Source organism: Cygnus olor, chromosome Z, assembly GCF_009769625.2.
Source record: "Cygnus olor isolate bCygOlo1 chromosome Z, bCygOlo1.pri.v2, whole genome shotgun sequence".
NCBI classification, from domain to species: domain Eukaryota; kingdom Metazoa; phylum Chordata; class Aves; order Anseriformes; family Anatidae; genus Cygnus; species Cygnus olor.
Genome location: NC_049198.1, coordinates 21093161 through 21110365, shown reverse-complemented (window position 1 = coordinate 21110365; position 17205 = coordinate 21093161). Strand labels below are relative to the sequence as shown.

Sequence of the window (17205 nt, the reverse complement as noted above, 5' to 3'; positions counted from 1 at the left end):
GTGATTCAGAAACACTGCCTGAATTTGCAGGCATCCTGAAGGAGTGCTCAATTATTTTATACTGTAACAATTCCAGTGCTGCTTCACTGCCTATAGAACCAATTTATGAGCGATGGTTAAGCTGCCATAGCAATAGGCACAGACCAACACAGAAGGAAGAAATACAGGAGATACTCATCATGTTTTTTGTAAGCTTTTGTTTTACAGCACAGGAAACAGAATATGCTTGTCTGAGTCCTAGTCATGCCTGACCATCATACAATGGCCTACAGAATTCAAGTGCTATAACCAGCTGCATTCACTTGCTTATTTTAATTCTCACCGCTTCAGTCTCAGTGTAGAACTACTCTTTACAGCAGGCTCATCACAGAGGCAGTCTCTTAAGGGCCACTAGACATGATTTTAACCTGCAGCTGGTATCTCACAGACCACGTCATTTACAGGGTTTAGTAAAAGGTGCTGAGATCTACCTGCCTTTTCTCTGCCTGTCATCGTTACTACTTGCTATAAACCACAGCCTGGCTGGGGCTCTTGGCTTGCATGCAGGAGTAGTAGGGAAGCAACTGTTTCCCACATATGATGCCCCAGTCGTTAGAGGCTCTTTATAAAGTAAGAGTTCTTCAGAGCAAGTTCAAAGAAACCCTCTGGTATTATACAATAACCTGTACTATCGTCCACTAACAAAAGTGGCTGCCTCTTTTTATTTATTTATTTTTTAAACTGCGATGAATGACGTTCTTAGCCAAATGCTCAGAAAGCCATGTGATGTTTCTTCAAGACCTGCTGCAAAATGAAAGTCAGGACAGTGCTCTGGGGAATTCTTCTTAAATTACAAATTTGCATAGAATATTTTTTTCCAGAAGTAAATGTTCATTTTGAAATCAGAGGCCTTTTAAAAAGTGCAACAACTCACGTGTGTTTACAAAGCGCAACCCTTCCCAAAGCAGAACAGAGCCTTCATAGAAGTAAATTCTCAGCTGTAGTTCATTTAATAGCTTAATTTATTAAACACATTATGTAAAATCTACATTGTTGTTTCAGTTTTCATGTTTACACACAGGAGGATTTTTTTGATTTAACCATGATGCAACAATAGCTTCCCATAGCCTACCTTCCTATGGGAGATACAAACATTAAACACTACAGGAATTCCTGGCTCATTTAACTCTCTTTTCATTGCCTTCCCTTTATTTTCCTTCAGGCCTGGCACAAACATACAGGCCTGTATTCCAAAAGTAATGTTTAAACAGTTCCAAGGGAAAGTCTGCTGATAGGAACTCCTGGAAACAGGGAGAACTCCTAGAGAGGTCTACAACTCTTCATTTGACACAAAATTCGTACATGAAAGGTTAGTCTTTCTTGGATACCGACTTTGCAAAAATAACTTGAGTGCCACCAGTTAAAAAGTGCTGATATACATGGCGCCATTTGTGAGAATTCAGGTACTTGAGGGATTTCTATTAGCACTAGGTAGAGGTATTGTGCAAATCCTCAAATGATGCAATTTCACCTCACTTTTCAGCTGCTGGCACCGTATACAAAGGGAAAAATAGGCATTAGCTACTTTTTTTTTTAAAGCAACAGAGCTACTCAAACTACCTGCAAACTACAGTTAATGTACATGTAAGTCTGTCATGCATCAAAAGCCAAATTTTAACAGTATGTGAAAGGCCAGTACGTATTTCTTTAGCTATATCCCCAAACTTTGACAGTTATCCTATCCATCATACACAGAGGTCAGATTGTACCTTCTTTCCAACAGCATTATCACATCATACCACATACTGCTTATCTGCATTATCCTAAGATACAACTCTCCTCAGTACTTAAACATTACCCTTTATCATACATCAACTAATTTATATTTCTGTTTTTTGTTTTATTTTTTTTGTTTGTTTTTACAGAGAAAAATGTTAGAATTATATAACCATTCTTTACGCCGTTCAAATGAATCTAAAATCCAGATTTTTTACAAGGAGGATGGAATGTCCAGCTGTTTGTACACTCCAACAGCTCTTGCAGTTCCTGTTCAAATGATATGGCACATCCTGTGAAATGAATGAACTAACCACCAAAAAAAAAAAAGGTCTCAAAATACATTAAAAATGTACACACACTAAAAGTAATTTATATTGACAAATAAGGAATGTTGTTTATTAAGGCTGTGCTTCAAAAAGAGGATGTTTAGGGTTAAGTAGCCTTCATCAAGGCACAGAATGGGAAGAGGTAAGCACAGCTGTATGTAGAAGAGAAGTTATGTACAACCACTAGTGAGGTGTGCATGCATGCAAACACAATTTAAAACTGCACAGCTGGTCTTTGTAACAAAACTGAACATAGTTTAAAGGAAATACTGTGACTTTAGTGGCCACAGTTTTACTTCATTATTAAAAACATGGTAAATACTTCCAAACAAAAAATTCACAATTCGAATAAATGAAATATTTTAAACAAAGTGCTTCACAGATCTGAACCCTGCATGGTTGTGCTGTCTGGTCTAGAAGCATTTTGTAGACATCATAGGAGCATTTCACACAAAACCGAAAATGTCACTCAGGTGAATAAGAAACAGGACACTTCCACAGACATTTCTAATGTTTTTACACTTTCAAGTAGTTGAGTTCTTACGGCCACTGGGTTTTGTAACAAATGTGTGCTACAGCAGTACGGGTTTGTGGATTCCTTTAGCAGCAAAGGCCCGTTTCAAAGGGCACGTGGTCTTTTGGGGTTGATCTGTTTACTGGCCTGTTCCTCCTCTTGTAGAGCTGCCCGGAAGGATTTCACTTTATCTGTAAGGAAAAAGAGAGAATGAGTACTGATGTGCCTGTTCTCAACACAGATCATGAGACTAAGCCCTGAAGAGCCCTGAAGTTCCACATCCCTGCCCGAGTGCGTAACAAAAAAAAAAAAAACCACACTCATGCAGAAAAGCAGCTGAAGCTACAAATGGCAAGAGGACTGAGATAAGCTTAAATTCAGTGCTCACCATATAAAACAAGCTGCTTAGCAACTTGGTCCCTTCTTAGATGCTATCCTGCCTAGTCTCAAGGCAGGAAACTGCACAGTTGCACTCCCAGCATGTAACCTGTTTGTGCTTAAGTTCTGCTTCTAACTTGGAGAGTACAGGAAGATACAAACAGCATACTTCCCTTTCCTTCCCAGCAGCTTCTCAACCATCTTTAAAAGCAGACAAAATTTTATCTCAGTGTATAATCAGTAGCATCCTAACACCCACCAGAATAAATTCTACTTTATTTTCCTATGAGTGCATTTGTTATTACATTTTTGAAGTTTTTCACTGTAAGTAGATAAGCACATCATTTATACTTTTCATCATAACTAGCAGGAGGTGGGGGAGAAACCTAGGAAAGGAAGCATGGCAATCCTTCATATTTCTATTCCTCTCCCAGCCACTTCCCAGTAATACACTCCAGAATTCAAAGAAGGAAACCAGAACAACAATGTAAAGAAATCAATCCCAAAAGGACAGGAAAAACAGCTGAAATATGCAGCGGCTATTGTTTGCCACAAGCAAAACTCAGAAGTTACTGAGAGAAAGAATCTTTGACTTAACAGTTCTTCCCTCCTGTAAGCCCTACAGACATCGTCCTACCTGTAAACACACAAGGATTTTTTAGACAACCTTTACCTCCAGAACACTGTTTCAGAAGAGGTATCCAACAAGCTTTAGAAGAGCAGAGAGTCACCTAAATTTTATTTTCTCACTGCTGGTGTCTCAAATTGTCTCTTCCTGAAGAGGAAGCCCTCAGCTAGTTTGTATGAAGCAAAGGAATGTATAATTGACAATTATTTGCTGAGCAGGCCACATCTGATTTGTTTGACTCATTCTAACCTACAGCAGATACTGAGATTGAGTAAAATCTAAGATTTTATCTTCTAAGGAGTTACCTGGATCAAAAAAAACGTTTGCTAAAATGAAGATACTACGGTATGAGTACCTTCTGTGAGGTATTAAGCTGACAATCTGACTTAGAAGACAAACAGTACAGGTGCTAAGAATTAACTGCACTATGGTTTTCAACAAAAAGAAGTAAATTCATTCAACAAATTCATACAGAAATGCAGCTGTGTAAAAAAACTACGTTAACAACACACATTTAAAAATGAGCAGACTGCTACATTACAGACTGCAACAGAGCAGGAACTGGGATCACAGAATCACAGAATCGTCTAGGTTGGAAGAGACCTCCAAGATCACCCAGTCCAACCTATGACCTAACACTAACAAGTCCTCCACTAAACCATATCGCTAAGCTCTACATCTAAACGTCTCTTAAAGACCTCCAGGGATGGTGACTCAACCACTTCCCTGGGCAGCCCATTCCAACGCCTAACAACCCTTTCAGTAAAGAAGTTCTTCCTAATATCCAACCTAAACCTCCCCTGGCACAACTTTAGCCCATTCCCCCTCGTCCTGTCACCAGGCACGTGGGAGAATAGACCAACCCCCACCTCGCTACAGCCTCCTTTAAGGTACCTGTAGAGTGCAATAAGGTCGCCCCTGAGCCTCCTCTTCTCCAGGCTGAACAATCCTAGCTCCCTCAGCCGCTCCTCGTAGGACTTGTTCTCCAGACCCCTCACCAGCCTCGTCGCCCTTCTCTGGACTTGCACGAGCACCTCGACGTCCTTCTTATAGCGAGGGGCCCAAAACTGAACACAGTACTCGAGGTGCGGCCTCACCAGAGCAGAGTACAGGGGGACAATCACTTCCCTAGTCCTGCTGGCCACGCTGCTTCTTATACAAGCCAGGATGCTGTTGGCCTTCTTGGCCACCTGAGCACACTGCTGGCTCATATTCAGCCGACTATCAACCAGTACTCCCAGGTCCTTCTCTGCCAGGCAGCTTTCCAACCACTCATCTCCCAAGGATTTCCAAGTACTTTTTGCTTATCACATTACCTTACTTTTTTTTGTGCACTTCCTTTGTATTTTCATTTTCCTCCATTTATAATTTTGGAATGAAGGAAAAGAAAGGGAAAGTTGCAAGAAGAAGTGCATATTTCCTGGAGGTAAAAAAACAGGCTTTTCTTTTAAACTAGGATGAATGGAACACGTATGTGAACTTGTTCCCAGGCAACAGAATAAACATTCCTTCCACAGGACAGCATAAGAGGTAAAAAAGATCCCAGAATAAAAGTACACTCCATGAATTGCTAATAACCCCAACAAAAGTGATTAAAAGCAATCTACCTCTAAGTTCGGTCAAAATATCAATTTTTTGCTCTAGGATTGCTTCAAGTTGGGTAGCGTAAGAATCCACATCATAGTCTACTTCTTCTGTCATCTCAAGAAGTGCTTTTTCATCTTCTAGCCATCTAATAGATTCCTACAATTAAAAACAAACAAAAACAATAAACAACTAAATACTTTGGCAGAAGTACGAGATGCAAAACAAAGACCTACTCCTTTTCACAGGATAACCATACCTCTACAGTCACCTCAATAAACAGATTTCAATCCTAAAATGAATCCTTATTCACAGGACAGCAAAGTTGTGTGTTTGCTACAGTTTCGTAATTCCAGCAGCCGTATCAACAACCATAACCATACATGGTTCTGAAGTGAGTCTTCAATTTTAAATAGGGGCTGTTTGTCACTGACAGCAATCACAGACTTATTACTATAGTCAAGGAGACAAGACAACTCTGTCCACGCTCAAAACCAGTTTTGAGAGAAGCTACGTAAAACAAGAGCTATTTTAAGCTCTCTATTGCTTGTGCTAACTCCCCACATAGATCTGAGTACTGTAAAGGTTGGTTAAACCAGCTCTTGAGCACCTTTGCATTCCAAATATTACCAAAAAAAGAGAAATTAAAAAAAAAAAAGAAGTATTGCAGCAAAGAATGCAAACAGGAGCTGAAAGCTTACAGAACCATGCAAAGCTATGATTAGAAGAACTGATCTTATTAGAAATGCTTTAATTTAAAAAAAAAGCAGCAGACAGTTCTAGGCATGCTGGGCCTGAAATACTAAAATTAAGTCTTTCCCTCTGTGCTCAGTAGCTCAAGTAATATAAAAAATACAGTCCAAACCCCATGTATGTTTTTTAGGATACCTATTGTAGACTCATACATCACAGAATCAAAGGAAGATGGACACGTCTAGAGCACAATTCGTTCATTTTAGACATTTTTGTCAGGATAGGATATTTTGTATCCCAGAATCAACAGCTTCCAGAAGAAAGTTGATGGAAGACAACTTCTGCCTGATACAGCTTGTAGATTCTGTATTGGTGCAGCACACCTCCGCCAATAGCCTAAGCTAACAAGCCATGCTGCGAACTAAGGGAGCTAAGGCTTGAACACATTTCCTTCTAGTGACTGCTGTGAGGAACAGTAATCTCCAGCAGAAGGCCAGATGGACACACAGAGGCAATAACATCATAAATTAATGCAGCTTGTCTCTCGAGAAGTCCCAGGCATGAGGACACAGCTATGGCATATGGCGTTTGACTTTCACACTTCTGCATATTTTACTTCAGGACTAGTGTTTCATAACTAAATCTCTAGATCTGTTGGAGAATGTGTTATTTAGCATCCTGCTGTATTATATGACCACACATCAGTGTTCCATTAAGTTCAATGCCTACATTGAGGAGGTGAGTATATTCCTCACAGGTTTAATGTTCTGCTGTTCTCCTGCAGCAGATGTGCCAAAAGGACAGCCTGCCTAAAGACTCTTGGGTTATAAACAGAAGCAGCTCACATTTCCCTCTGAAAACTAGTAATTCATACTTATTATTACAATTTGTTTTGTGAATGTAAAAGGATCCATGGTGCTGACCAGCACTGTACTTTGTTGGCAATATTCCTTCCAAAGACCCTGACTAATAGCAAGTGAAAACCTTTATGTATCTGTAAAAAGGAAGCAAACAGGCAGTTAGAAAAATACTGGTCTCTTCTGGATGTGAGTAGCTCGGATGGGAATATCACAGAAGAATACTTGGGGGGAGTATTACAGCATCTTAAGAGGGAGACGACCAAGCCATCAACAGAAATGGTGCTGATAGAAACATTACTACTAATTTCCAGCTTTGAAATATGAATATTAGCGTACATTAGACAGTGAAATGAAAATTTCAAGACCAATCTGAATGAACTTCCTGCAACTACAAAAAAAAAAACAGAGTCACTAATGCTGGAAAAGGACTAAATCAGAAAGTATCTCAGTACTGAAAATAACTTTTCTTACAATGAACACAAACTATTTAGGAATGCTTGTGAGAAGAAAAGGAAAATCTTATTAGATTCCTGGGTTGATAGAAAAATATGCTTCTCTTTCATCATGGGGATAAAGATTAGTGGTTATCAGATCTAAACATCTGCCCCTATTTGTTTGCTACAATGGATTTAGTGTAATAAAACAATTTAGAAATCCCTGACTGCAAAGTAATGACCAGATGATACCCTGCATCATATACACAAATCATATGCAGGATATTTGCTTCAATTGGAAAAAACAAAATTCCTAGATTAGGATGAAACAAAACAGAGATCCATCCTTACCTGGAAGACAGCCCTGTGGTCTTCTACTACTTGCTCTTCCATTTCTACCATTTGTGACACAGCTTCGTGGAAGGTAAACAACTGTGGAGAAACTTCCTCTTCCTAAAAAAAACAGGTAAGCTTGTTAGTCTGGAAAGAACCATGACTACAAGAAATACACTGAACACGTTCCATCCCATCACTGAGCATGAAAAGAAATATGTGGAAGGCAGACCTTGACAAAAACGGGATTTTATATTTCTACATGAAAATCTCCAGAAATGGGGGGAGAGGGCAATAAAAATCAAAATGTTAACAGAGTTAAGTTTAATTCATACTCATTAGACATTTCCAGCCAGTCATCCTCGTGAATACTGGTGTGTAGAACATCTCACATCAGAAGAATGAATTAAAATAGTGGAAGGAGAAAGTTACAAGTGAAGAACGGTAATTTCTAGTAGGTTTTAACACCTACAGAAAACTAGGTTTTCTGTCATGGCCTTTGTTGAGCATATCACAATAGAGGCAACAATTTTCAAAAAAGAGAACACATTCAATACATTTCAGGATATCAAAATTCCCATCCTTTAGGGAAAAAAAATAAACCTAAGGTGAAAAAATCTAAAAATTACGTAGTTAGTTCTTTTAGAAGAATGCACAGCATGGAATTAGAAATTGGGGTAAACAGGACTTCAGTAGACATAAATAATTAATAATCAAAGGGGAAAGCACTAGGTAGGTTGTAATTAATTTTTTAGCAAGACAGTATGGCTCCCTATACCATGCCTTTGATATCTTTCTAAAAATACATTGTAAAGCTTAATTGAATTCCACATGAGCAATGAAAAGCATGTGAAAGGTTATCTGTCTGTCCAGTGGGAAACTTCAGGAATCACATAGCCTATTCTAGAGCTAGTTACTAAAATGAGAAAATGCAGGTAAGACCACAAAGACGTATTTGAGAAGGAAGAGAATTTTGAGAAATATGTTATGAGAGTACAGATTTTTTGTTTCATCTTTCACCAGCATTTTCACAAATTGAGCATTAATCCCTGTTGAACATTCAAGGATCCAGAACAGCTGATAATCATCAGTGAAGGAAAAATATTCTTTGGAAGATGCCTCTCTGCCCCAGCTCCCCACTCGTCCAGACCAGGGAGACATTTTGGGAATACGGTGGGGCTCACCCCCAGACAGGGCACTGGGGTTTCACACCATGAAAATCAGGATTTCGGGAAGAGGAATATGGGTACCCAGATTCCTAAATGCAGAGAAAGGCAAACTCACTTGAAATGCATGGAAAATAATGCTCAAAACCGCGTTTTAAATAAAATGGACAAGTATCCCAGGATATGTCAAACTGCCTAATTTAAGGTGAAGCCATACTGGAAAAAACGTACACTAAAAAAACATCAGAGCCTAGAACATACACTGCTTAGACACTGAAGGTCCTAATAAGTGAGGAAGATAAAGAGAAGTGTTTTCTCTCACTCTTTGAGAAGCCTTTTATTTTTGAATTCTGTATGAGAGTGAACTGTAATGTAAGAAAGTAAAGATGCATGCTGTATTTATTGTATTGCTTACGGGCTATAAAAACACATTACTCTGGACTTGTTCTACCATTATATTTATCATCTGCTCTCTATATGTATTGTTGTAAACTACTCACATTTTGTTCACAAAGCAGTTTAAGATCATCTCTCTGAGGAGAGCTCCCCACTCCCCACTGCGTGTCCAAGTCATCGATCTGATTGGGAGCATGGTGTATAATGGGACGGATATCTCCTGCGGCACTAGGATCAACTGTCAGCTCCTTCACCCTACGATCAGAAAATATTTAATTTTCCAATTAGTAACTTCCTGTGCAAAGTAGCCACCACCAAAAATAAAGCTCTATGGGTTTATATGCTATTTAATTCACTTAATATGGATGATGATGCCACCTTCACAAATTTAATGTGCAAAGAACACGTTAGTGAAAAAAAAAAAAAAAAAAACATGGACCATTGAGTTTCAGCTACTTGTGAACTACAATCCATCTTCCAGCAAAAAGTATTTTTTAAACTGAGACCTTACTATTCATTAAAATGCTAAGAGGGCAAAAATCTTCAAACCCTCAACATAAACTTCTTAACAATAAATAATATATGATAGAAAAGTTCACTCAACACCCAAAACCTGACCATCTTTCTTTTTCTGTTCAAACAATTGTGTTTAAAAAAATAATAATCAGCAGCAACCAATTAGCTGTTATAAGCAAACCCACCAAAATTCTACAGAAAATATTATGCAACCAAGTATTTCAGAGAATGAATATATCCTTTAATTAAAATACTTTCAAAAATGAAAATATCTTAATTATCCTTTAAACAGAGTAGTCAGATTTGGTTCGCTAAATGTGCAAAGCTGACATCACCATTGTTGTTTTTTTTTAATGTATGATGGAGAATAGCAAGCCTGGATACAAAATGTGGATGTTTAAGGAGGATGAACAAAATAGTGGGAAGATGATTGCAGATCATGCAGAACCATCACCTGCCAAACAAAATAAAAACAAAAAGTATGTGTGACTCAAGGCAAGGGAACTAATGAAAGGTTGGTCTGTAAAATTACGTAGCCAAAAAGAAAACTTAAAAATAAGACTCCATGTATAGAATGAAATAGACCTGGTGATTGAAGGAGAAAAGTCGTCATACTCATAGGAAGGAGAGAGATCAGAGCGACTGCCACTACCCTGTGAGAAGGGAATGTCCGAAGGACTAATTCCAAATTCCTTTACTCTGCAGCAGCAAAATACAGCAGCAAATTAAGAGAAAATGTTCTTGTAAACACAGTTAAAATGACAACTCTTTGTTTAGCATTCTTCTTTGATAGTCTAACAATATAACAAATTATTTTTAAATCAAAACGTGAGTAAGAGTGTGAATTTACTTAAACCTTCTGTAAATAGAGTAAATATTAAACCTTCTGTAAATAGAGATCACTAACAAAACTGAGCAAAACCAGTGCAGCTAATCTACAGGAGACTACAATAGCAGTGTTTTCAGAAGAGTAATTCTAGATTTCAGTTAGTGCAGTTAATAAAATTTGTTCTACACTCAATATTAAATTATGCTGCTCTTTTTAAAATAAATAAATATATAAATATTTTAAATTCTATCCTTCCCACTGTCTTACACTACACGCACACTGGTGTTCAGCACCTAAAAACTAATTGTATTATGAAAATGATACATTTCTAGAAAGCAACTTAAAGATAATTTTATGGTGAAAGGCATTTACCCTGTAACAGCATTTACACTGTAGCAGCATACAAATCTGATACCAAGGCAAAGAAACAGGTTCAATGCAACTATGTCATATACTAGAAATTGGTGTTTAATTTTTTTGCATTTTTTCTGAAGTCACTTCAGCAATGCACATGCTATATGGGAGAGGAAGATTCAATGAGTCTTGATGAACATGGAGCTCCCTTGTTTCTGTGACTGCAGTGACTAGATGCATCATTTTCAAAAGGAAGGAAATCACACAGACAAATCCAACCCAGACAGATTTGCTACTAAGTCCCTTGATCCAGGCACAAATTTGGATTACAAGAGGAGTTGGTGGTGAGCTTTTCCAGCACCCTTTTTGGTCATTAGTGACTAGCCAGGGGTGCCAGACAGCCAGGAGAAACATTTTTGGCTTTCTTTCATTCAGGCAAGAAAACCTGATTCCAGGCCACTAGGTGGTAGCCTGTTCCGGAGGGAAAGAAAAAAAAAAAAAAAAAAAACAGGATTGCTAATAGCCCAAATGCTAGCTTGCCTCCTTTGTTCTTTGCAGTCTCTGGGTCTTGCTGAAAAACTGTAGCAGGTCTAACTGCAGCACACACAAGATCACCCCATCTACACGAAACTAAAGAGAACTCCAGCTGGGAAAGGCTCCTTTTACAATCATCGAAGAGAGGCTAATATTTTCAGAGAGCAGAACAAGTCTCAGAGGTGCTGACAGCCTCTGGAGGTGCTAATTTCTCTACACTGATTATATCGTCACCGTTGATTAACCAGTTCTTTACCAGCTATCTCAGAAATTTTGCCTATAGTTAGGAAGTATAGAATAAGGGCCACAGCAACTGTGGAATCTTGTTTAGAATAAGCTAGCTGATATATATATGAAATAGCCTGGCAACTGCATGAAATTCCAAGGGGACAAAAATACATGTAGAAAGGTATCTCAGGCTGCACTCCAGGGAATCATCATGAATACCAACGACGCCTAATGCAAGAGCAGATGCCTCCACGGCAGGGGCAAAACGAATAGTGGCATCTTCCACACTACTTGCACTGCACACTATACCAACCTTTGGGTAATGGCTTAAATGCAGTTTCTAACGATTCTACTGTAATGGTTGAAAAAAATGACCAATTAAATTAAATGCGAGCCTGGATCAATAATCTTATTTAAGTAAGGTTTTAGTCTTACTATGAAATGCAAGTACCCTAAAATTATTCAAGTAGATAAAACAATTATATATCATGGAACAACAGTATTCCAAACTTCAGTGATCAACAGCCAGTACAGCTGTAAGGAATAACATTTTCCATACCTATTTGCGTATCTCAATGTATTTAGAGTGTTTTCACATGATGCCATCCCTGGAGAAATTGTAGCAATCTGCAGAAAACAAGCCACACATTAATAAATCACTTTGTTCAGATGAAAGGGTAGATGAACTCAAATTAACTTTTGTTTTGTTTTAAATCCCTGGTTTCATTTAAGAACTTCTACAAACACCATCTACAGTGTACAGGTGTCCTAATACAATGATATGTCAAGAATAAAGATGTCAAGTCAAACCTTCAGCTTAAATTTTTTAACCATACCTGACACATTAAGAATTCATGGAAATTTCAATCTATTTCCCTCATCTGACAGCCTTAGTAACATAACATGTGAACTGAAAACTCTAATTGAAAAAATAAGACTCCCCAGAAAGGGAAATATGGAAATATGCAATTCAGAAGAAAGTAAGTTTAATGCATCCTGCATGCAATTACCAGATTTTTTTTAATGCGTGCATCTTCAAGGGCTGTTCTCCATTCAAGCAGACTGAATAGTGATTGGAGAGAGCTGTTTTGGCCACAGCTCAAAACTGTACCTGAAAAAATGCTTATCTTTAATATCGCTACGTATTTTCCTAAGTAGAGATTTTTTTAATATTTTTTTTAATGAAAAAATTTCTGTAAATAATACTTGATAGCTAACTTATCACACATATCTGGAATCTCTAAGTCTTTCCTTTTCCATTTAAACAAAATATACTGAAGATATCACCTTCTTTTCAGAAATCAGCAAAAATACAACAGTGATCAGGCCAGAGTGGCAAGAGTGGTACCATTAATTGTCCTAGCTTCTCTCAGTAGTCCAATTTTTACATCTTTGCTCCTTTCAGAAGAGCCAAAAAGACACTACCCAGGACAAACACCTCTAAGATCCAACACACTAACACTTCTGCTGGCAGCACAGCATCAGAAACTGATGAAGATCAGATAATCCCAGTCTTCTGTTTCATCCTGCTGCTGACATTACTATACAAGAGCACAGGTACTCATCTTGAGAGGAATTTCTCCCAGTGGGGAGAAATATGCAGCGGGAGAAAGTTTAAAGAGCCTGCTACTACATACACTAAGTTTAAATCTCTAACACCAGTATGCATCAGTTACTAATGAAAATAACAAATGTATATTTGAAAAGATCCTTTGATTGCATGTCTCCTTATTAAGCATCGTGAATACTAAGGAACAAAAACCTACAAGTTTCTAAAATCCTTCCAGAATCTTTTTATGTGAAAGGTGCATGTTCTACTTCTGTCAGCTTAATGCTCTGAATACACCACACACAGCAACCACCTCAACACCAGGACACCGCTCGAACTCCTCATGCACAAAATGAACAGCTGCTACAAGAAAGGGCCACTGCAGGTGCCGTCAGTCATGCTGATGCCATTTTCAGGGCACAATACTCCGTCTGTTGAATAGAAATGTCCACTGAATCACATGTCCTCATGCCTCAACAAGCCCAGCGCAGGAGGAAGAGGACTCCAACCTCTCCATCGCTCACTTCCTCATTCATAACTTCAAATGATGAGAAGGGAAAAGGTTGCACTACTTGTGGACAGGAATATCTTTAAGACCAGCCATGACCAATCTTCCCATCTCAAACATATCTACATCAGTTACAAATCACCACAGTGGCATCAGCATCCCTTTTAGGGGACTGGAGTCTCCAACTTCCTGCTCCCTGCCTGGAGAACTGACGGGTCTCGAACTTCAGCAATGACTCCAGCACGTCAAGGATATAACACGTCGAGGATGCAGAACTGGTTAAAAGGGTCTGTTTTATGTGCCTGCACTGCAAATTTCAGATGATGATACATTATCCTATGATATAACTCTTCAAGAACAACATGAAATGGTCTTTGAAATTATTTTAGGACAAGAACTTCAGTGCAATTGCAACGATTAACAACATTCAAACCAAACTACTTTTGCTGACTGTCTCTGGATTCCTACAGAATGAAACATAATAGTCATAACTGTCCATGTGGAAGTTATTTTCAAAAAACTAAGTTTCTGAATCATATCTTAACCTTTTATACAGAGAAGAATGTTCCATCCCTGAAGACATAACTTGCAAAATTGGAACAGGGATTCCATAAATAATAAAAGGCAAAGTAAAACAAGAATTAAGAGTAGAAATTACCAAATAAATTTGACTCAAACATCCCACTTAAGATTAGTATGACAGAAAGAAAATGGAAAAAGCCCAAAAGGTATTTTATAACAGCATATTTCAAAAGATGGAAGAGGAAGTTAAAATCACAATTTTTACTGCATCATTTTATACGCTTTCCGTATTGAAAACCACCAACCTATTTGCAAAATGTCTTATTCTATATCAGATCAAATCTTTGTCTTCTTGAGGAGTCCCTTTACAATGAATGTCTCCTGACTAATAAGCAAAACCAGCATCTTGAAAGGATCCAGTTTTGATCTTACACATTCAATAAATGATAGTCTCCAACTGAATAATATTTGTATGTTGCAATCTCTAATTTATTTTGCCTGCAAAAGGCTAAAATGTTTTGGAGGAAATGCTACCATTACCTTGCAACAGTTGAAACAGTACTGTACTTAAAAAGATCTTCTACACTTTCATTTACTTAAAATAATGTTGACAGTGTTCTAGAGAACATAGCGGTGATCTCTAAAGTCAACTGTAGAAACTCGAAATGAAATGATTTATTTTATTTTGCAATCACTTTTAGAAGTTCCAAGCACCACAATTAATTATGTGGCTCTGCTGCAAACAAGCAGTCAGTACACCTGCAGAATAAGTATTCTTTTAGTTTAATAAAAGACTGTTCAAATTCAGCTATTATAAACCATGACTTGCCGTTTCCTTTCCCTGTACATTTCATCAGTAAAATGTTGCCAACATATGAAATAAAGCCTAAACATGAAGATGCTTACACACCAGACACACCCTACCGAAGAGACAGCCATTAATGTGTAAGGCTGAATAAACTATCATTTAAAATTATTCATTGTAAATAAAGATGGAAGATGGATGAGGCTGTTGATCGTTATCCACGCTTCCCACCACTTGGCCACCGCAGTGCAAATCTCTCTTCTTTCCAGAGAAATTGAGTTAATTCTAGGCTAAGGTATCTCCCACATGTCCCTCAATTCAATATATGCTGTACAGTAGCCTGTCAGATCTCTAGACAGGAAGCTATCTTCTGTATGCATCTATTTATTGCAGGAACATGTGCTGCAAACATGAGTGCTCAATCTAAAGAATCGTGAAGATGCACTGTAGTTTAATTTTCTTAACTGTAAAGTGACTGTAGTTGTATGAACGAGAAAAATAATTCAATTGTATTTCCACTCACTTTCAGAGGGTATTCTTTTCCTTCATTCAGAAGTATACTGAATACAGAATGAAGGAATATGAGCTGTATCAGTTATTAAACACCCACAGATCATGGATTGTTCTTGATAGAATTCTTATGCATTTAATCAGGAAAAAATGTTATGACAACTCTATCATAAAAGCAATGAATAAAAATGCTACAGCAAAACAAGAGACATCTTATTAGCACTTTATGGAGTGTTAAGGGTGATGGTGAGAACCTCATGAAACATTCACAACTGCTAATCCTTCTATGTACGGACAGTAGTTGTCAACAACCTAACTTCCCAAATCTTCCTCAATAATATGGGTAAGTTAGCTAGAAATGCAATGTTTAGCTTTTTGATCCTGAGTAGGATTTATGAAGTTGCGTCTCAATGCAAAGAGAACAATCCCGTCCTTTCACTGGAAGACTGAAGGAGAATAAAAGATTTATCAAAAATGTTTTTACCACCACTTTCAAAACAGAACCATACTAACAGCTAAAGAAAAGACTAGGCTGTGCTATCACTGGCTTTCATGCTGTGGTCTGCAGAATTCTGTGGCCTCTCAAATAATTCCAGGGTATATGTGAAAAGTAACCAGTACAAAGAAGCTTAACAGACAGTGTGCACTGCAAAGACTTTGCATTTCCGTAAGGGGAGAGTGTTATGGATGCACAAATAAAACCCGTGAAAATCCATGGTTTTATTTGTCCTTTCCACCACCTGACAGAAAAATTGTTTTTCTGACTCATGCAAATACACACTTAGAAAACATACATCTATCCATCCTATATATCCCAATACTCCCCTCTTCAACAGCCTAGAGCATAATCTGGTATCTTTGATTGCAACTCTACATTTTCCTTCACCATTTAAAGACTGTAACTCACCAGTATTTCCAGTTTACACCACTTTTACAAAATTCTGATTCAACAAACAATGCCCTCATAATTAGGACATCATTAAAAACAATAATTTAAAAAAATAATAAAAAAAAGAAACACCTTTCAAGCTAGAAGTGTTTCTACCTAGGTCCCTAGCTAGAAAATTAGAACAAGCAGTAAGAACGGCCAATAAAAAGTAGAGGAGGGAGCAAGGACACATCTCTGCTGAAAGACTCCCACCAAATGAAGTGGTCTATTTTCTTATTTTCTCAGACTCATTAACTTAAGCCTAACAGATTGCCAGTAGCAAGTGACCAGCTCTAAACATGATGTCCTATGTTCGTAGCTTCTTTTCTTTTTTCAGTTGTAAATACATACAATTAACCGAACAAACTTACCATACAGGTACGCGAGTTTTCTCCTATGAATGAATCTCTTAGCACCTGAGTAAGTTTACTTGCTCTGAATGGTGTATGAGGTTTATTTCGGCCTAAGGCTCTAATGCACTCCTGAAAGAACAAAAAGGTTTCTATTTATTCAATGTTAAAGAAAATTACATACTAAAATGCTATTCAAAATCAGATAATGCGTGCCCTAGTTATCTTGCTGTCCTCTAAGTCATCACTAAAATTTACCTTTAAACCTTGGATTCAAGAAGTTAGATTTTTTTACCTCTCATTAAGTTTACCTCCTACCTTAGGAGCCTTAAAAGCTTCCTGAACCTCACCAGAAATGTTTACATCTATTGTATCCAGCAACAACAACAAATTCAGTGTTGATGTTAAATATCCAGACAAACAACTATTTCTGACTACCAGCTGTAAAAGCCTGAATGATCTACAGCATCCAACAGCAGAAGAATAGGGATGGTGGCAGGTG

At 37.8% G+C, this 17205-nt stretch overlaps 1 protein-coding gene across 6 annotated transcripts in view; it reads right to left on the bottom strand.

Moving 5' to 3' along the window:
- Nucleotides 1–983: 983 nt before the first annotated feature.
- KIF2A (kinesin family member 2A) overlaps nucleotides 984–17205 on the bottom strand; it is a 60881-nt gene continuing 44659 nt past the window's right edge. For 4 of the 6 annotated variants that reach the window (XM_040542320.1, XM_040542317.1, XM_040542316.1 and 1 more), the window contains exons 15-21: nucleotides 16725–16835; nucleotides 12091–12158; nucleotides 10172–10285; nucleotides 9175–9325; nucleotides 7527–7628; nucleotides 5212–5347; nucleotides 984–2789 (exon numbers count right to left, since the gene is read on the bottom strand). In XM_040542320.1, the coding sequence (XP_040398254.1) occupies nucleotides 2704–2789; nucleotides 5212–5347; nucleotides 7527–7628; nucleotides 9175–9325; nucleotides 10172–10285; nucleotides 12091–12158; nucleotides 16725–16835 (768 nt within the window). In that variant the 3' untranslated portion in view covers nucleotides 984–2703. The remainder of the gene's footprint in view (nucleotides 2790–5211; nucleotides 5348–7526; nucleotides 7629–9174; nucleotides 9326–10171; nucleotides 10286–12090; nucleotides 12159–16724; nucleotides 16836–17205) is intronic. The other 2 variants (XM_040542321.1, XM_040542322.1) reach the window with 1 other exon arrangement.